Genomic DNA, 21,501 nt, shown 5'->3' with positions numbered 1-21,501 from the left:
GACGTGTGCCTTTTGAATGCAATAGAGTTTTTCTTCTTCGTTTATATGAATTTCATATTTTAATACACCAACAATTTGTGCACTCTCTTATTTTAAATAATGCAATGATTTTTTTTAAAATCTTTGAAAATTATCATTTTTTTATTAATAAAAATAATTAAAAATAAAAGCTTGAGGCGACACGCCTTTCCTCACCTTTGGCATGCTTACAAGCAACTGTACTCTACATCCACTTAATGGTAGAGCAGACAAAACCTGAAATCATGATGAGAAATTGCTTTGAACGGTGCACTATGAGGTTAAAAACTTTAACGATCCAAGTAATTGATTATTAATAATTGTTATTTACAGTTCGGATGACTTCATAAAAATGGCGATTTTAATTTTATTTTGTAGTTATGTTATTTCCAGGAACAAAATTAATGGAGGGAGGGAAGGAATGATATATAACCTCAAACACAGAAATTTGAAATTTGTCATTTCGAATTCTTTAATTTTCAGGAGGAAAAAAAAACAGTCTATAGTCATTACATTAAACCACCCAGAGAAATCTGAAAATAAATAACAACAGTAATAAAGTAATAATTTAAAAAATATATATAATTTTTATTTCATCAAATAACGCGTGTCACAAATCAAATTTCTTAGTGTGAGCTTGACTATTATTTTGTGGAGTAGCCAATCACCACTTCCAATAATTATGAAAATGTGCTTTACAACATTCCAACGAGTTGCAGTTTAAAAGAAATTGTTCTTAACTTATGAACTTCCTCATAATTAAACAGATAAATCGTATAATAACTATTACCCGAGTTATATTCGCGCAACTTGTTTTGCGTAGAACGGATATCCCGCAGTTTAGTTATTTGTAGTGCCAATAGATGGCACCAAGAACCACCCACAATTCCAGTCGGCGCCAGCAGTTTTCTTGATAGGTACTAGTTTTCTTATATACAAAGTAAAAATCCGTCGAATATCTTGATTTTTTAAATGTTGTTTGGCCGAAATCTTTGAAGAGTACAAGCAGAAGAGAAAAAAGAATCGTCTTATTCGATTATTGGAAGAAGCTGATTGATGTGAACGACCAAAATGGATTCGGCAACAGAACAGCACAACGAGGACACTACGGCGGAAGACGAGGCCAAAGCGGTAGGTTCGCTCTCTCTCCCTCCCTCCCTCCCGTAACTGATGTTTACAAACATGTGTCAGCAATCCGTCGCGATCGTACCGATTCGTATTTTTTGCGTAACTTTTTCCGATAAACGAGGATGTGGCGGTATTAAAGCGAAAACTTGCTCGGCGTATTAACGAACATTTGCCGATGTTTGTCGCAATTAAAGATGTTTGTGTACGAGCAGCTCGTCAACGGGAACCTTTATGGCCTGTCGCGAGCGGCCTCCCTGGCACTGTCATTCACGCGCTGCCAAAACGCCCTACTGGCCGTAGCCAATCGCGTTTCAGAATTGTTTATATGTCGAAGCGAGGCTGGACGGACGCAAGCTATGCGTAAACTTCGTCAGTAACTTGCGCCGAGTTTGAAATAGGTCAGTTTTGTTCCGGGCGCACACGTGAGAGCAATTGCACGCCGCACATGTTGTTTCGACGTTGGCGATGACGTGTTGGTGCTGAGCCCGTGTTCGTTCGCACCGTCATTACACGCGTTCGTTTCGAAGGTCATTTGTCGTTTAGTTATTATCTGGTGTCGAATTTATGCGACTGGAAATGTCCAAACCGGCCCAAATGTACAGTTTTAATTTTTCGTTAGTTATATAGTTACTGCGAGGACGTCTCGCGTTCGTTATTTATTTTTGTCCTCCCTCCAAAACTTAGAGAAACTGTCGTTGTTTTCTGTTGCGTTGCACAGTTGTGGACCCGTTTTATTGAGCCCAATGCTGGTGATGGCCAATCCAAGAGACCGCTTCATTCATGCAGCGGGATTTTACCAAACTGCTTTCAACTACTCCGCTTTTCAGGTAAGCCATGTTTGTGTTTTGATTGGATTTCGCAAAACTTCATCGCTACTCAAATTCACAAAGTTTTGATATCGCGTATTAAAAATATTTGAAATGCTTTGTATTAATCTCCTCGTAACCCAATTAGGAGTAAGGAGCCGAAATAAAAGTGCATTTTGGCTTTTAACGTTCTCCCCTCCTCTCCCCATATTTTTCGCATGTGTGTATGCGTGCAATGGACTTACGCATGCGTACTAGGTACACGAACTAATTGAGCCATAGCGAGTTAGGAGGAAAAAGTATATAACATTTTGTTAAAGTTTCCTTCTTAGGTTAAAAACTACAACTATGAGTTCCAAAAATATACAGGATATTTGTATATAATTTATAGCAGCTGCAAATCGATACACAACTAATGTAAGCCTGGAAAATCTGTGACCTTTCGTGTTTTTTTTTTATTTTTTTATTATTATTTTTAATTTCATAAAAATTTTTATGAAACGTTAGATCAGATAAAATAATTTTACAAAAATATACTGATAGCACAATGCACCGGATCTTGGAAACCGGGGTTCATAGCAGTGGCGTTTTAGAAAATTGAAGGCTGCTCCACCTCCACAAACTTAATCGGAGGCCAAAACTTATTGGCGATCCCTTTAAATATGTGTATTCTTTCCTTTAAGTATAACATATTTTATATTTCAGTAAAACTGCATTTTTTTAAAAAAAATTTTCTATGATATCTAAAAAACAAATCGGAGCCTCCCCCGCTCCTTTATATACAGCGTCCTGCCGTGTATAAAGGGAAAGCTCCTATACCTTTCGTTAAAGGCGCATTATCAGGGACTATTGCATCCCCTCCCATCTTGAGGAGGGGAGTTGGATTCCGGTTGCAGCGTTTTTTTTTTTTTTTTTTTTTTTCCATTTTGCACAAATTGCTCAAATTTTTTTGTTAAAATTTATTAATTTTAATTATTTTCATTTATTTGATTATTAAGTTTCAAAAACGTGATAATCTGATAGATAGATCAATGATAGATCAATGGAGAAAGAAAAGAGCCAAGTGGTTCCTAATCACTCGTTCATGGAATGCTAGATATAATACAGGAAGGAGACTCAATTTTACGTCTGTGGATTTTTGTTCTTTCACAACGCGGTTACCGGAAGATTGAGAAACTTTGGTTTATGAGATATAACTACAGTAGTTCCGAAACAGGCTTGTATAACGACCTCTTCTCTTCCATACTTCTCCCTCACTATCATTTGCATATTAGTGGCCGATGTATGTATTTGTTCGATATTTTATTTTACTTGACAATTTGCACACTCCATCTGCAATGGTGCAGAGCCATTTTCGTGTCAACAAATTCCCTCTGTGTACATCCATTTGAAGGTAATGGATAGATCTTGTCAAAGCACTCAACCTACGTTACAATTTCTGTTTATTCCAGTTGGAAATTACATACAGATGGGAATGAGACGTTTCGTGTTATTTTTATTCAACTTCATCGACGACTACAAGGACAGCAAATGAAAGATGATACGTTGCTATAATATAATAAAATAATTTAGGTTTATCAGTTAGTTTCTTAAGTGGCAATCTTATTTATTTACCACTTACTAAGTATATTAAGTGCCAACTTTGCATTAATAATTATGCATAGAATAAGAATTAAATTTGTAAAAAACCGTATGCCGTTTGAATAACGTGATTATTTTGCACTCTCATAAAAACAAATATTTAAAATTATTTGAATGCAGTAGTTATAAATAATGATGAAAGCTTCATGTTCCGTGATATTTCTGATTTTTATTTTTTTTATTTTTAAACTTGCTACCGCTGCTGGAATTGGACCAGAAGGCAGTAATCGGCTGACTCTTTTTTTAATATAGTAATTTTTTTTTTTTTAAGTCTGCATTTAAACTTCTTTTTGTTGTCAAACATTAGATGTCAGGCTTATATTATACTCTAATTTTATTTATCTATACCAGGGTTGGCCAACGAGTCGATCCCGGATTTAATTCCGGTCTATCAGGACGAATTCTAAATATACAGTCATCCCTCGATTTGTGCAATGAAATTTTTGAGATGGTAGGTCACGGCACATTTTGAAGGAAAAAAGTAGATCGCATTACAAATTAAGTTGGCCACTCCTGAATTCTATACTATTTATCGCGACTTGACAAACGCTGTCTGTAATATAAACTTAATTATTTATTATTATTATTTTGACAATCATTAACAACCCTCACTCCCGCCGAGAAGGTTGGCTATATAGAGATTTTATGGCGCGTCTGTATCTATTTCAGTCACTACACCAAAAAGAATTATACCCTTCTTGGTAAAATTTGTTAATGTCTTGTATAATATGACAATAACTTAATATTAATGCTCTAATAAAGAGACAAAATCAAGTCTTAGCTCGACTTTGGCAATATTATAATCATACAATGAAATCAGGAGGACTGGGCATCCTTGCTGTTAACATGACAATCATTAATTTGAAAATACAGTAATTAAAAGACTCGTAATACTTTTAATGAAAACGCTGCACATCTTGTAAATACCAGACTACAGCTGCACGCCTTAATTTTAAATTACTCTGCGAACAAAAAATGTGTACGAACTCAGGAATTTTTTTTTTTTTTTTTTTTTTTGGCTGGTGCAGCATAAGCCTAAGGCTGCCTTGCACCATATAGCTAAAAATAATAAAATAAAATAAACCATAAACAAGCGAAAACGAACTAGAAGAACACAAATGGGCCCGAAAATTTATCGATGCCTCTTCAGGTGGTTATTATACCTTCATCGAAGTTGACATTAACTGATTAGGTTAGTTTATTTTTTTAGTTTTTCATTAACATTTTTAATTCTGATATTTACAAGGTAAGTACAGTTGAATTTCAGGGTGGGGGAAATACTGTAACGCAACTTTTACATAAAAATGTTATGTCAAGGAACATCACTTTCACTTCACGATTGCAAATTCAAACACGTTCGGAACATTTATTTCTCAGCATTAAATCCAGATCTAGCAGTTTATTACAAGCGATATCCCTTTATTTCTGAATTAAACAAAAAAAAAAAATCAAGTGAAGACATTTTTTATAAAAGTATATACCAGGCCGCCGTAGCCTAGTGGTCAGGCGCGCGAGTGCATAAGTACACGTGCCTTGAGTGACCGGGGTTTAAGCCCGTGACTGCTGAATACGGTGCTGTTTCTTGTATTCTGTCTATCTTGTGAACTCCTCTGACCGTTTGGTCGTCCCGGATTATAAACAGAAAAATTATTTATTTATTTTATTATTTAGATTCAGTCATTTACAGTTCTCTTTTCTGTACAGCACATTGATCATCATTGGCATCAACAGCTATCATGGTCAGTAATCTTCGTCTTAAGATCATTTAAATACTGTACTTAGAAGTTTCTTGGTAATCTCTCTCTCTCTCTCTCACTAAGGATATTTGAAAAATCCTTTAGAAAAATCACTTATCTTCTTTTGAAGTACTTGGCATCTTCGTGACTGCTCTGGAAGTTTTATCTTGCCTTTCTTTGCCATAATGTGTAATGATATTTGAAAAAATCCTTAGTGAGAGAGAGAGAGTAGAGTACAGATCTAGAAAATTTGGTCAGATCGCCTGAGAAGTAGCAACTGAAGTTTAACATTGACAAATGCAAAGTACTGCATTATGGGTAGAAGTAACCCCAGAGGAATGTACCAACTGTCTGGTACTACACATAGGGTGGTAGAAAATGAAAAAGACCCGAGAGTAATTGTGCAGTCAGATATGAAGTTTTCTGACAATGCAGACAGGCTACAAGAGCAAGGCATGGGGTTTTGTCAGTGATATACAGGAATTTTGCTAGTAGGCAAAATGAGGATTATCCCTTTGTATAAGGCAGTGGTCAGACCACGCCTTGAGTACTGCGTAAAGGTCTGAAGGTCTCATTTTAGGAAGGATGTAGATTTACTTGAGCGTGTACAGAGAAGGGCAACAAGATTGGTGAGGGGAACGAAGGGGTCATCTTACCAAGAGAGGCTAAGTTCTGCAAATTGCAGCGGCTGGAGACTAGGCACCTGCGTGGAGATCTGATTAAGGTGTATAAGGCCTTGAATGGGTTGAGCACGCTGAATTCCGATGGGATTCTTCTGCTTTCTCAGATTACGAACCTAAGGGAGCATAAATTGAAATTGAGGAAAGACAGTTGCAGAATAGATGTGCCGAAATTTGCCTTTAGCCAGTGGGTGGTTAGTTGTTGGAACAAACTTCCAACTGTCGTTGTGGAAGTTGATAGCTTAAATAAATTCAAGGAGGAACTTGACAGACTTAGAGGGAACGGTTGTGTGAATTTTTTTTGCTGATGCTACATAAGCTCATACGCTTGCTTTCTTGCATCACTGCCTCTATTACTAAGTAACGCATTTTGTGACTGAGGTATAAGATCTTCATGGTGGAATACGATCATTTTCAGGTAAATTGATTAAATGTGATTTCAGTTGATTTAAGTAGTCGGATTCGAAGATAGGTTACTGTATTTTACGTACATTCGATAAATATTAAAAGTTAAGCCTTATTGAAGTTTCTGCAGACTGAATCTTATGTTATCAGTTAATACTGTTTTCATCGATATTCATATAATTTCAAAATAAAATTGTATTATTATTATATTTCGGATTGTATGCAAATATTCGGATTATAGTCGTTATCATCCGAATATAACAGTACTGCTTTTCATCTAGGAACTATGTGACAACTCACTGTATTGCAATTAGATTAGCTTGGGAAAGTTTCTCAAATCGGGGTGATTTGAGAAACTTTTAATGCTCAAAATAGCATTTTAATGCTATTTTGCTATTGGTTCTCACGCTATCGACTACATCACATTAAATGTTTTCATGAAACATGCCAAAAATTAAATCTGTGTTATTTACGAAAAGAACGTTCTGTGCAGGAAAAAATTCCACGTCGACGAACATGTGAAAACAGCATTGCACATTATGGCAAAGGAAAAGCAAGATAAAACTTCCAGAGCAATCACGAAGATGCCAAGTACTTCAAAAGAAGATAAAAGTGATTTTTCTAAAGGATTTGTCTTGCCCTGGAAAGGAACATTGCAATATCCCTTTAACTCAGAGGTTCCCAACCTTTATAAGCCCGCTTACCGGTCAACCACATGGTATCTTATGACATACCGGTGTGTTAATTAATGAGTACATAAATATGTTTTGAAAAGTCACATAAATAATTAGGTAAGCAAAACCAAGCTATTCTACTAAAAACAGAAAAACATATTTATGAATTAAGAAAATACAATTTATAAATGAGGTTTTTGTTTTTTCTCATGACATGTGGTTTAAACATTTTCCTCTTTACTTGAATTTCTTTGTTTCTGTTTTGAATCTGTTTCGCTTTTACTAGCGAATGGATATCTGGATTGATTAGTGTCAATTTCAGTCGAAGATCAGATTCAATATTCATCGAAGTTCTATATTTATTTTTCATTGCAGTCATCGCTGAAAATCCATCCTCACACAAGTAAGTGGAATTAAATGACAATAAACTTTCAATGCCTGCATAACATTTAAAAGTTTACTTTCCCATGAGGGAAATTGCAGGTGGTGTCATTCACAACTTCGTACATGTAGCTCACCCTTCGCGTACCGGTGGTTGGGAACCTCTGTTTTAACTCATTGAAATAAGTCAAACAACGAAGTCTTAAAAGCAATTAAAAGAAAAAAAAAATACGTATATATTGGAATTATGTCAAATGACGTTTAGGTTTAAATAAATATTGGCTCCGCGTTAATGCTATTGTCTGTGGACAAGTAGACATTACACGTGCATGGGTTGTATATGTACTTAACTTATTTATACATTATTATTTTTTAAATTGTACTACTTGGGAGTGTCAGGTTTGTAGTGACCCCAATCAACCCGCTAGTTATATTTAAAACTAGCCCTAGTATGGGTAGCCTTACATATAAGATACATATAAAAGCAGCAAAATTAATGAAATTAGAAAGCTGGAGAAATTGGCAAAAGTTAGTGAAAATTAATGGAAATAAATGAAAATTAACATTGTTCCTCGTGACTGCTACTCCTCAGGGGCTTTGAGCAGACAATATAGCCGTACTGGAGGAATGTATTATACATACCAGTTTCTGTAATCTCTATACCAAACCAATTTTGCTAGGTTAATTACTTGGTGGATAATTTGGAATTATAAGAGTAATCTTATTGAATATATGTACTTAATTTTATATAAGTACTAAATTTTAAATAAACAGGATGGTTTACGTATATTACAGCAAACTGCATATCTACTCATCCTTCACAACGAGTTGCCCATGTATTGTACTACTTCGAATAATTCAGTTGAACACTAGCATTAAAGAGATTCAGTGTCCTCAGATGGAGAACTAAACAAAATCCACTCTACGTAAATAATGCAAAGACAGTGGCAGGGGCTGGAATGGATTCGTGTACCTTGCTGTTCTCACTTAAGACTGACTAACTCAGCAATATAAATCAAAATATTTCAGACGAATGTCTACCGTTGAGAAAGAATTACCTTAATGCCATTTATGACGACATTATTCGTGAAATTCGTCAAGACATTATTATCATTATTAGCCATATGGTGCAAGGAAGCCTGAGGCTTATGCTGCACCAGGCAAAAAAAAAAAAAAAATTCTGAATTACCAAGAGAGAGAGAAGTAGAAGGGAATCACCAAGAAAGAGAAGTATGATGATATCCAGCTCAGGACCCTGGGTGTGTGCCAAGCCCATACTCACCAGATGTGAGCCTCTGGGGTTAGAGCAGCGGTTCCCAAACTTTTATCACTCGAGTCACACTTTAAGACGAATATTAACGACACACCGAAATGGTCGTTACCATCGAACTCAATGGAATTTTTCCTAATCTCGCGGCATACTAGAAAAGGATCGCGGCACACCGGTGGGAACCAGTGTACCACAGAAAACTACATTTGGCTGTCCGTCAACGAAACGACAGACATTTGTAACCGCAATACTCCACGTGTTGTATGTGGAAACATACGTAAAACCAAAAAAGATTTTGCCTAAAGCGCCTTCGAGAATAGCAACTTACCTACTCTTCCTCTCCCACCTGATTCTGTTCTCACAGGATGGGGGACACAGTTACAAGCGATATGTTAAAAATTTTAATTCTTCACAAGAATTTGTTGATTCGTTGGATAGTATGCATTCAACAGCTCTTGGTAGTGCTAAAGCAATAATTTCTGATTCTTTGGCTATAAAAGATTTCTGGTTCATTCTGACCCATTTCAGCTGGTTACCGAGTTGTATAACTGGGCGTCTCCTAGGAGAAATAATAATATACCGAAATTGAAATGTGGGGACTTTCTTTGAGCAGCGCAATTGGAGAGATTGAAAAGTTGAGATTTGTCAACCGTGCTTGAAGGAAAAGAAATTAAAAGAAAATACAGCAATGTTTTAGAAAAGAACTCATGCTTATAGAGAAATTATAAATGGATAAGGAAGTTAACTTCCATTTCAAGTACACACTGACGGTTTTTAAATCGAGCCCAGTCACTTCTGTAGAAGTAGAAAGGTCATTCTCTGTGTATAATATGATCTTGGACTATAAACGCCACAAATTTACAATAAAATTATTGCACTTGTGAGTTTGTAAGGGGGTAACATCTTTCAAAAAAGATGTTAAAACTTTTCATAAACGGTTTTATTAATTTAACATGATGAATACAAATAAATTGTGGTCCAATCAGTTGTAATTAATGTAAAAATTGTAGCATGTATTTTAGTATAGTTCAATTGCAGAGCTAGAGTTCTGCACATTACTGAACACAGAGGGTAGTGACCCAGAAATTTGCTTCTTGACGCAAGCGAATGAAACAAAATGTCACCCCTGCAGAATGGCATCGAGTGTACCAATGGAGCCACGCCCACTCGCAGTTATACTATCACGCAAGCTATTTGCCATTAATTAATTGTGACAAACGCGTGTGGAATACGTGAGTTTGAATGATTCCCAAATACAAAGTGTACTGCATATGGATAGCAGTAATCCCAGATTAACGTACGAACTTGTGGTAGTACACTCAAGGCAGTGAAAATGAAAAAGGCCTGGAGTAATTGTGCAGTTAGATTTGAAGTTCTCTGAGCAGTGCAGACAGGTGCCAGGACAGATCAGGGAGTTTCGTAAATGATATAGAGGAAATTTGGCAGCAGGACTAAGGAGGTGATTATCTCATTGTACAAGGCAATGGTTAGCCCGCATCTTGTGTTATTGCATACAGGTCTGGAGGCCTCACTTTAGGAAGATGTAGATCTACTGGAATGTGTGCAGAGAAGGACAACGGTGGTCGTACCAAGAAGGGCTTCAGTTCTGCAGATTGCAGCGTCTGAAGACTAAGCACCTATGAGATCTTATGAGGTGTTTAAGGCTTTCAGTGGATTGGGCAAACTCAGTACTGATGGCGTTCTTCCTCTTGCTCAGACTACACACATGGTGGGGGCTTAAATTCAAAACTGAAGGATGATTGCAGGACAGTGCAGAAGTTTTTCTTTCAGCCAGCGAGAGGTTGATTGTTGGAACAAACTCGCATTTATTGTTGTGGAAGTGGACAGTTTGAATAAATTCAAGGAAGAACTACAATTTTTTTGGAGGGAGGGACAAGTGATGTGAGAAGGGTTTTTTTTCCTTTCTTTTTTGGGCTGATTCTTTGCAAGTTTGTCTTCTTGCATCATATGCCACTACGCATACAATTAAACCACTTGGCAGTTGCTTCAGCAGTTTGATTTGTGACGATCCGATATTTGACCAGTGTGCAATGAGCGCTCATGTTAAGGGCCGGGGTGATGGAGGCTAATAATTATCTTATGAAACGTCTGTTTTACTGGCGTACATAAGAAAAACAAAACGAACGATTCATTAAACTTATTGGCCATTACTGTCTGTAGGTTAAGTTGCCTCAGGACATTTTGTCGTTAATTCGCATCTCAACATTGTTCACTGCTTGCGAACAATAAATACACTAAATTGTAAATAATTTTTAAAATTTCTATTCGTGATGAAATGCTTACAGTAAACAAATTTTCTTCCTTCTTAAAGTGCAGCAACATGTCACGAATGCCACTGAATATGTGATATCGTTGATAAATGAATTTATCAGGCTAGTAAGCAATAGGAGGCTAATCTTGTAGTAGAATTGCGTGGGGGAGTAGGATACAGCGAAACTACTCGCATGGTTATGATTGTAACAGAGATCGGAAAGTAAAAATTTATGAATTTCGTTAATCACATCTTATTTTAATAATGGAGTAAATTAACTGGGTATCTAAATTACCCACGCATATTATTAACCGGAACTATTTCAGTGTATTTGGGTCCATCAGTGCCGGACCAAAGGTATTTTAGCGCCCCGGGCAGTGGAAATGTGCGTGTATATGTAGGCATGTCCATGTCTATCCGGGGCGCCGAAATACCTTGAACAGGCACTGATGGACCCAAATACAAGAACTCCCCGACTTACGTAATTCTAGACTTCGCAAATTCGACTTTACGTAAATTTTTGCCGGCTGGTGCAAACAAAAAAATCGTAGAAACGTATTTTGCATTTGTAGGATAAATGGGGATACAGTATTGTGAAAATATCGTAATGTGAACCCACTAACACATTGTGTTGTGTGTGTTTTTTTTTTTTTTTTGTAATTCGTTCCAAAACCTTGGAAGTTGAACTTTTTGCTATATAACTAAACTATTTTCTCTCTAAAAGGTCATTTTTATAATGGAAATTGCACTACCCTTTCATGGTTATCATATGTTCCGTTATAAGAATAAATTTTTAACGCCTTTGTGATATTTTTCTAAAACAGCTTTCTGGAGGTCACGACCATCAAACAAAAGCAATTTGCACTTTCCGGTTTAATTCGGCTTTTCTGTTCGTGCATCTAATTATAAACGGGTAGTAATCCATCTTATTGTATTTGCAATAATCCCGATAACTAGACTTGTGTGGGTTTTTACATTATTATGGTGAAATGTGTTTCCCCCCCCCTTCACCGAAATCTTCAATCATATAAAAAACAAATTTTCAGAATCTTCTCTTCATTCCTATTTATTTATTACAGTGGTGAAGGGACCAACGAAAAGTGCAAGTGCTGGCAGTGTTAGGAAACGGAACAAAATTGATTTAGAAATGAAGAGGAAAATGATTAAGAAGCGGGACAAAGTTTGTCATCTATTGCACGGGAATTAGGTCTCGCCGCTTCAACAGAGAATACTATTTTAAAGGACAGTGCACATGTAAAAGAACATGTCAAAGGATCAATGCACTTAATTAAGAACAACAGTGATCACAAAACAGCGTTCAGGTGCAATATAAAAGATGGAAAAGCTGTTAATAATATGGATGGAAAATCAGATTCATAAGCGAGTGCCCCCGAGTCAAATGACCATTCAAGCAAAAGCAACAAGTATTTACAGGATAAGTACAGTAAACCTCAAGCCAGGTGGTTTAATAGGCTCAAACATCATGCTGGTTTCCACAACGGTGTAGTATATAATATGCAACAGTATGCTGTGTAGTTGCCAGTGCTGATTCTGCAGCTGTAGAGAAATTTTGTGATGTGTTGGAAAAATTATTGATGAAAGCAGCTATTCAACGCAGCAAATTTTTAACATGGACGAGACTGCTCTGTATTGGAAAAAAATGCTGGATCAAACATACATTTCCAAAGAGGAAAAGACAATGCCAGGTTTCAAGGCTTCAAAAGATAGGACCACGCTCCCGATTGGGGCTAATGCAGTGGGAGATTACAGATTAAAATCATTGCTTGTGTACCGTTCTGGGAATCCTCGTGCATTTAAGGGCATCAATAAAGCTAACCTACCCGTGCATTTCTGATTGAACCAGAGAGCATGGATAACAGTATCTCTCTTTGAGAATTGGTTTAAATGCTGCTTCATTCCTGAGGTTGAAAGAATTCTTTTCAATGACGTTCCTTTCAAGATTTTGCTTCTATTAGATAATGCTCCTGGACGTTGATTTCAATTTGAACGTGAGAGTAATATTTCTACCACCAAAAACTACTTCCCTCATCCAACCTATGGATCAAGGTGTTATTTCGAATTTAAAAGCATGCTATTTATGCACAACATTTGCTCGGGCATTGTCTGCAGTAGACGATGAAAAAAAATTATGTTAAGAGACTTTTGGAAATATTACAATATTTACCACGCCATCTTAAACATTAATAAGGCCTGGGTGGAAATTACTAAAAGTTGTTTAAATGGTGCATGGAAGAAAATATGCCCACAGCATGTAAAAGACTTCGAAGGGTTTGAAAAAGACGAATCATATGAAGAGGTTGCAGATAAGATTGTTAAGGTTGCAGAGCTACCTCATTGGAGGTTGATGCCAAAGATGTGGAGTTGTTAATAGAGGAAGAAGAGAAGGAATTATCTAATGAAGACCTTATTGACTTGTAGGCATAGTGAAAGAAGAAAATGTTGACGAAGCTCAAGCTGAACCAAATGAGGAACCAAGATGCTTCGTCACCAGAGAGATGGCAATGACAATTTCGTGAAATTGCATCGGTAATGGCGAGGTTTGAAAAGATGGATCCTGACAGCGAATGATTCTTAAAAGTTAACAGAGCGGTGAATGATATGCTTGCTACAAAGAAACCTACAATGAAAAGAAAAGCCACTGTCCATCATCCATTAATATGTTCTTTCATAAGGTTGAGTAGCCGACCCCTTCTAAATCTCCACAGCCCTCAACCTCTGCAGCAGTGTACTTATCAGCTGAAGACGTCGATTCTAGCAGTGATGCTCGAGAGGTAAAACTTACTGATGCCTGTCTCCTCTTTTTTTGTAATTTTATAATTTTGAAATTTTTTAAATTGCACGCTTTTGTAATTTTTCCTGTGCATGAGATAAAAAATTAAATAAATACAATAAATAATTCTATTCACATGTTTGTCAAATGTTTCTTTTTTGATTCAATCAAAATCAATTCAGTGAGCACAGTTGCGAGTGCTGCACAAGCATTTAGGGAAATACTGACTCATGTAAAATCTGACTTACGTAGAGTTCCGCGGAACGCAACCCTTATGTAAATCGGGGAAAGGCTGTACACTGAAACACAGTTCTGGTTCGTAATATGCGTGGGTAATTTAAGGCTATATATATATACGTGTGTGGGCGGGTTGGTAATCTAAAGCTATATATATATATATATAATTTTTTTTTTTTTTTTTTTCATGATTTGTAAAATTTGGTGTCCTGGGCAAGGCCCCTACTAGCTCATGGCTTAATCCAGTATTAGGGTACATTCAGATCCCTTATTGTACACACATTAATCATTTAATTTGCAGAATGGGCTTACGTTATTTTTAATCTTTGTCACTGTGTTCTGCCGGTGCTCGCTCTGCTTTTCGGAATATATACGCTTGGCATCGATGGATTCATAAAAGCACTCCCGGGAGTAATTTCTTCAAGAGCAGTTGTTGTAGCCACAGATCCTCAACCATCTTCCAACCATCTTTGTCATTTAAATTGCAGTTCTCTTCAAACGCTTGTCTTGTATACATGTGATTCTCAGTCTCTGTAGCACTTTTCACCCGTCCAACACAATAGCAAATAACAAAAGTGTTGCTCACTTTTCAGCTCTTCCATAATGCAGCTTAAACTTACAATGTAACTTAAAAGGACACTTTGCAATTACCAGACTTGTCAGAACTGAACTACGTCAGCGTATTCTTGGACATATACTTCATAGCCATCCACCACCATTTCGAAAAACCTTGAGTGGTTATATGATGGCGCTGAAGTTTCGTGAATTAAATGATCAGCCTCTGTAGATCTAACGAGAATAATTTGCATATTTAGAAAAGGAATTTAGTTACATTCACAGGGTTTTGGGCTGCAGATTGCAGGCTAAATACTGCGTCGAACTTTTTTTATTACTAGAATAAAAACCTGTCAAAAATTAATGGCAAAATGTGTCCTATTGGCGTGGTGTCACACAGATATAAGGAATGCAGAATTGGAATTGGGAAGTACAATGTGTTCAGGAAGGATAGGAGGGGTTATGCTGTTAAGAAACATAAAATCTAAGGAATTGTAGCCAGTTGACATGGGTGGACAGTGCAGTGTCGAGTCAGTGTGGTGTGACGTAAGCACTGGGAAAGCAAAATTGAGAGTAGCAGTGTGTTATTTGCCTAATGACTCCGATGAGTTTAATGAACAACTGTACAGAGAAATAGCGTGGGCCAGTAAATCAGATTATCTTACAATGGGGGATTTTAAAATCCCAAATATTGACTGGAACTTGTGGGTTGGTCAGTCGCTCGCTAGCAAGGCTTATGGGGATTTATTAGATGATTGTTTTCTGTAGCAGCATGTTCAGGCGGCAACTAGAGGGAGTAATACTCTTGATCTGGTTATCACAAGCATTCTTTGTGCATTAAGAATCTGCAGATAAAGGAACCACTAGTTAGCAGTGATCACAGTGTGCTGATGTGGGATTTACTCAAAGAGGTAACTACCATCAGGGGTAAAGGGAAGGGTTTTTGCTTTCATAAAGATGACTACCATGGTCTGAGACAGTTTTTAAAATCTATACAGTGAGGCCAACTTACGATGATACCAACAGCAAATTCTAAATGGGAAGCATTCAAAGAATTAATCTTGGAAACTACTAGGCTTTTCATACCAATTAAGAATATTGTTCAAGGGTTAGCCTAAATGGATGTCAGTTGAATTAATGAGATGTGGCAGAGAAGAAAAATGCATGGGATACAGATAAATTAACAGGTGACAGTGAAATCTATGGTAGATATAAACTGGTCTGCAGTCAAGTCACAAAGTATGTTAGGCAGGCAAAGGCAGATATGAGAAATCTTTGGCAAAAGATGCAAAGAAAAACAGCAAAGAGTTTTATGTAAACTCTAGAATGAAGGGGATGAATCAGATTGGTCCACTTGAGATCAACTGGTCTACTGTTGATCATTCTGCTCAGGTAGCTAGCAAACTGAATCAGTATTTTGCATCTATATTTACACATTCTATCTTATTCAGGGAGGGGAGTGCCAGAGGTGTAGTAAATGCTGGCAGTGAGCTAAATGATTTTGTAAGAACTCAGAGCAAAGTGGAGGAGAAATTGTTGAAGATAAACATAAGGAAGACACCTGGGTTGGGTGGGATCTATACAGTTATATTAAGCAGGCAGCAAAGAAAGTAAGAAAACTCTTAGCCATAATTAGGAGAGCCTCCTTGGACTGATATAGTATTTAAATTCTATACAGTGGGACCAACTGATGATGTTACCAACAGCAAATGCAAAATGGGAAGCATTCAAAGAACTTATCTTGGAAGCTACTAGGCTTTACATACCAACTAAGAAATATTGTTCAAGGTTTAGGCCTAAGTGGATGTCAGATGAACTAATGAGACATATGGCAGAGAAGAAAAATGCATGGGATACATACAAATTAACACGTGACACAGAAGCCTATGATAGATACAAGTTGATCTGTAACCAAGTTACAAAGGAGGTTAGGCAGGCGAAGGCAGATTACGAGAAATCTTTGGCAAGGGATGCAAAGAAAAACAGCAAAGAGTTTTTTACTTATGTAAACTCTAGAAGGAAGGGGATGAATCAGATTGGTCCACTTGATATCGATGGGTCAACTGTTGATGATCCTGCTCAGGTAGCTAACAAACTGAATGAATATTTTGCATCGACATTCACACATGAGGAGTTATTCAGCGAGGGGAATGCCAGAGGTGTATTCAACTCTGGCAGTAAGCTAGAGAATCTTGTAATAACAGAGCAAAGTGGAGGAGAAATTGTTGAAGATAAATACAAGAAAGGCACCTGGGGTGGATGGGATCTATCCAGTTATATTAAAGGAGGCAGCAAAGGAAGTAAGCAAACCCTTAGTCATAATTATGAGAGCTTCCTTGGACACAGGGGAAGTACCCATGGACTGGAGATGTGCAAATGTGACCCCAATTCACAAAGGAGGATCAAAGGGCAACACAAATAATTATCGACCTGTTAGTTTAACTTCTGTTCCTGGAAAATTAATCGAGGCACTGGTTAAAGAAGCACTGCAGGATCATCTAGACAAGACTTCAGTCATAGCTCAGACACAGCATGGTTTTGTTAAGGGGAAGTGTTGCCTGACCAATTTGATTGGATACTATGATGCAGTCACAAAAGAACTGGATGCAGGGAATAACTTTGATATTATATACTTTGATCTTAGAAAGGCTTTTGATACTGTTGCACATGGAAGACTGCTGCACAAATTGGAGCAGTGTGGCATTGGAGGCAAATTGCTGCTATGGATAAAGGGGTGGTTGAGGGGGAGAAGACAGAGAGTGGTAATCAATGGACACTGCTCATCGTGGACTAATGTTATTAGTGAAGTCCTCAGGGTTCAGTATTGGGTCCATTGTTTTCTGTATTTATAAATGATATTGATGATGGTATATCAAGCTTAATGTCCAAGTTTGCAGACGATACAAAGGTTGGCAGGGTTGTCAAGGACACTACTGACACTAAGCTACTGCAACAGGATCTGGAAAGGTTGAGCAGATGGGCTTCCAGGCGGCAAATGAAGTTTAACATTGACAAATGTAAAGTACTACATATGGGGAAACAGCAACCCCAGAGCAACGTATCAACTCTGTGTTATACACTGACAGTGGTAGAGAATGAAAGGGACCTAGGGGTGGTTGTGCAGGCAGATATGAAGTTCTCTGAGCAGTGCAGACGGGCTGCAAGAGTAGCTCATGGTGTATTGTCAATGATATATAGGAATTTTTCTAGCAGGGATAAGGAGGTGATTATTCCCTTGTATAAGGCAATGGTCAGGCCACACCTAGAGTACTGTATACAGGTCTGGAGGCCTCATTTCAAGAAGGATGTAGAGCTGCTGGAACGAGTACAGAGAAGGGCAACAAGATTAGTGAATGGAACAAAGGGGTGCTCTTACGCAGAAAGGCTTAAGTTTTGCAAATTACAGTGTCTGGAGACTAGGCACCAGCGAGGTGATCTGATAGAGGTGTATAAAGCCTTGAATGGTTTGAGCATGCTCAATGCTGATGGGATTCTTCCTCTTGCACAGAATAATCACCTGAGAGGGCATAAATTCAAATTGAGAAAAGACAGATGTAGGATAGACGTGAGGAAATTTGCCTTTAGTTGTTGTTTGCTGGAATAAACTTCCATCTGTCATTGTAGAAATTGACAGCTTAAATAAATTAATACATTTAAGGCAGAACGACAAAAATTTGTAGCAAATGAATGGGTCAAATGGGAAGGGTTTTTTTTTTTTTTTTTTTTTTGGCTGATGCTGTATAAGCTTGCTTGTTTGCTTAATATGCTAATGCTATTAATGGCAATCTTTAACTAACATGATAAACCATTATGACAGTTTTGTTAATGTGAATGCAAGAAATAATTTTGATATATGAACTTTATTTGGATATTATGAAAGCACTTTATTCAATCCAGACATAATTGCCACTTCTTAGGGTGTCACTGAGAGAGCTGTTCACCCTGAAGTCAGATCGTTTGTGATAACACTCATTCTATCTTATAGCCAAACTATAATTCAGCTTAGGATATTACCACTTCTTTCAGTTAATACAGCAGCCTTCTAATGGAAATAAATTGAATCTTCAGGTCTAACTAAATTTGTAAGGATCATCATCATCAGCCATTTTCAATCCACTGCAGGATGAAGGCCTCTCCAGCAACTTTCCAGTTCCTTCTGTTTTGAGCACTGGCCATCCATTTACTACCCAAAAACTCATGAATTTCATCTATCCATCTCCGCCTTTGTCTTCCAGGTTTTCTTCTAGCTCCTCTTGGGTACCATTCTGTTATTTTCTTAGTCCATCTGTCATCATGTCTTCGAGCTATGTGTCCTGCCCAAGACCATTTTAGTTCTTTAGTTTTGATAAGAATGTCCTTTACTTGAGTTTGCTGCCTAATCCATGTGTTTCTCTTCTTATCTAACAGTCTGATTCCCAATATAATTCGTTCCATTCTTCGCTGTGTAGTTCTTAGCTTCTCTTCCATTCTTTTGGTGAGTGCCCAAGTTTCACTTCCATAAGTCATGGTGGGGAGTATACATTGGTTCATTATTTTACGTTTCACACAAACTGGGATATTGCTCTTCAGTATGTGACTATATTTCCTGAATGCTATCCATCCAAAATTTATTCTTCTCTTGACTTCCAGCCATTTATCATTATTACAGCTAATAACTTGTCCGAGATAAGTATATGACTTCACCTTTTCAATTACTGCTCCTTCAATCATTATTTCCCTTTCCGTGGCATACTTGTTCATCATTACTTTTGTTTTAGCCATATTCATCTTTAGTCCAAAATCCTTACTAACTGTGCATAACTGATTAAGATTTTCCTCTAATTCTTTGGGATCGTGGCTTATGACCACAATGTCATCTGCAAATCGTAAATGGTTTAGGTACTCTCCGTTCACATTGACTCCTTTCTGCGACCAGTCTAATCTTCTGAAAGCTTCCTCAAGGGCAGCAGTAAACAGCTTCGGAGATATTGTGTCTCCTTGTCGAACTCCTTTCTCGATTTTAAATTTGCTACTGTCTTTGTCTAGTCTAATAAAGGATGTAGCACTCTCATATATTTTCTTCAAAATCATAATATATGGAGTATCTATGCCTTGTCTTTCCAGTGCCCGAAACATTGCCTTATGCTGTATGGAGTCAAATGCCTTTTCATAATCCACAAATGCCAGGCATAATGGTATTTTATATTCATTTGCTTTCTCCATTAGCTGTGATATTACGTGAAGGTGATCCGTAGTTGAGAATCCTGTCCTAAAGCCAGCTTGCTCTTTCGGTTGATTCTCATCAAGTATTCTTTCTAATCTGTTAGTAATGACAATTGTGAACAACTTGTAGATATGGGATAACAAGCTAATTGGTCTATAATTTCCAATTTCTGATTTATCTCCTTTCTTATGCAGCAAAACTATGATTGCATTATTCCACTGCTTAGGCATCACACCTTTTCTAATGCACTTTGTGAAGAGCCTTGCCAGTTTTTGTGTTATGTCTCTTCCTCCCAATTTTAACAACTCTACAGTAACTTCATCTTCCCCCGGGGCTTTCCGATTCTTCATTTTCTTCAATGCATGTTCTACCTCATCAGGAAGAATATCGGGTATGTCGTATGTGTTGCTACTTTGCAATCCATGTTCCCCACTGCTGGTATCATTCCCTCGCTCCTTGTATAATTCTCTATAGTAGTCTTCTGCTATTTGAATTATGCCTTCTCTGCTGTTTATAAGTACACCATCGCTATTCTTCAGTTTCAGTATCATTTGTCTTTCTGTATTACTGCTCATGGCTGCTGATTTAAATCCTTTGTTTTCCCTTAATGTTTGTTCTACTTTTCTTGTGTTAAATCTTCTTATGTCCTCTCTGAGTCTCTTTCTAATGACTTTTTTGTAAGGATACCGTTTACAAATTTAGCTAGACCGAACAGTAAGTGATGTATTCCAGGTTGTATAGCAGAATATTCCATTTGTATAAGATGGAATATATGGAGATCACAGGTTAGATAGAGAAGTTACAAGCAGAAGGGCTGACCGGGCTAGCCAGGTGGGTAAAGTGCCTGCCTGGCAACCCAAAGGTCGCGGGTTCGAATCCCACCTCGGGCTTGGATCAGAGTAGTGCAAAAACCTTAGGAGGTGCATTATGGCCACAGAAGCCGATGTGCCAACAACTAACAATATGTATATGTACAAGCAGAAGGCAAAGGGTTGTAATTAATAGTAATAGTATTCGCCATATAGTGCAAGCAAGCCGCATGGTTTTTGCTGCACTGACAGAAAAAAACAAGTAGATAAGAAAATACAAATGATTCCCTCACACAAGTAACTATCCAGTTGGCCTTTCAGTTTATTCAAATTGTCAGCCTCAACTTCCTGCGAGGGCAACTTGTTCCAGCAATCAATGACTTGCTGACTAAGAGAAAACTTCCTACAATTTAACTAAACCTCAATCCCTGTAATTTGAATTTATAATCCCTAGTTCTGGAATTTTATATAACAATGAGAATTCCACCTTTATTTGCTTTACTAGTCTTCATTCATTACTAATCCCTCTCAGAGCCTTTTTCTCAATCAGGTTACCTCTGAGATGCTTGGTTGCCAACCTCTCTAGCCCACATACTGTCTTCCTTTTTCCAATCTTGCCATTCGAATTTGTTGTCTTTGGATCCTTTCGAGAAGCTTAATGTCTGTTTTTTTTTTAGGCGCGGTCTCCATATTTGAACACAGTTATTCCAAATGTGGCCTTACAAATTGCCTTATACAGTGAGATTATTGACCTCCCTAACTCTACAGGATAACTTCAATAAATCTTCGACAGGACATCATGAGCTTTCCTGAGTGCCTATTTTATCAAAATGCAATGTTCTTACTTATAAAAAAAAATGGTAACCAAAAGTTACCATTCTTTTTATAAGTAAAA

At 37.4% G+C, this 21,501-nt stretch overlaps 1 protein-coding gene across 3 annotated transcripts in view; it reads left to right on the top strand.

The window, feature by feature from the left end:
- The first annotated feature begins 978 nt into the window (after window positions 1–978).
- Window positions 979–21,501, top strand: part of LOC150075695 (E3 ubiquitin-protein ligase RNF220-like) — a 226,643-nt gene continuing 206,120 nt past the window's right edge. For 2 of the 3 annotated variants that reach the window (XM_090388364.1, XM_090388361.1), the window contains exon 1: window positions 1,632–1,973. In XM_090388364.1, coding sequence (XP_090244490.1) covers window positions 1,890–1,973 — 84 coding nt within the window. In that variant the 5' untranslated portion in view covers window positions 1,632–1,889. Of the gene's footprint in view, window positions 1,150–1,631; window positions 1,974–21,501 lie in introns of those variants that run through there. The other variant, XM_090388362.1, reaches the window with a different exon arrangement.

The sequence above is a fragment of the Mastigoproctus giganteus genome, chromosome 14 (genome assembly GCF_048544385.1).
Source record: "Mastigoproctus giganteus isolate SK-2022 chromosome 14, ASM4854438v1, whole genome shotgun sequence".
Taxonomy (NCBI): Eukaryota; Metazoa; Arthropoda; class Arachnida; order Uropygi; family Thelyphonidae; genus Mastigoproctus; species Mastigoproctus giganteus.
The sequence above is the reverse complement of the archived record's forward strand: the minus strand, read 5'-3'. Positions and strand labels throughout refer to the sequence as shown.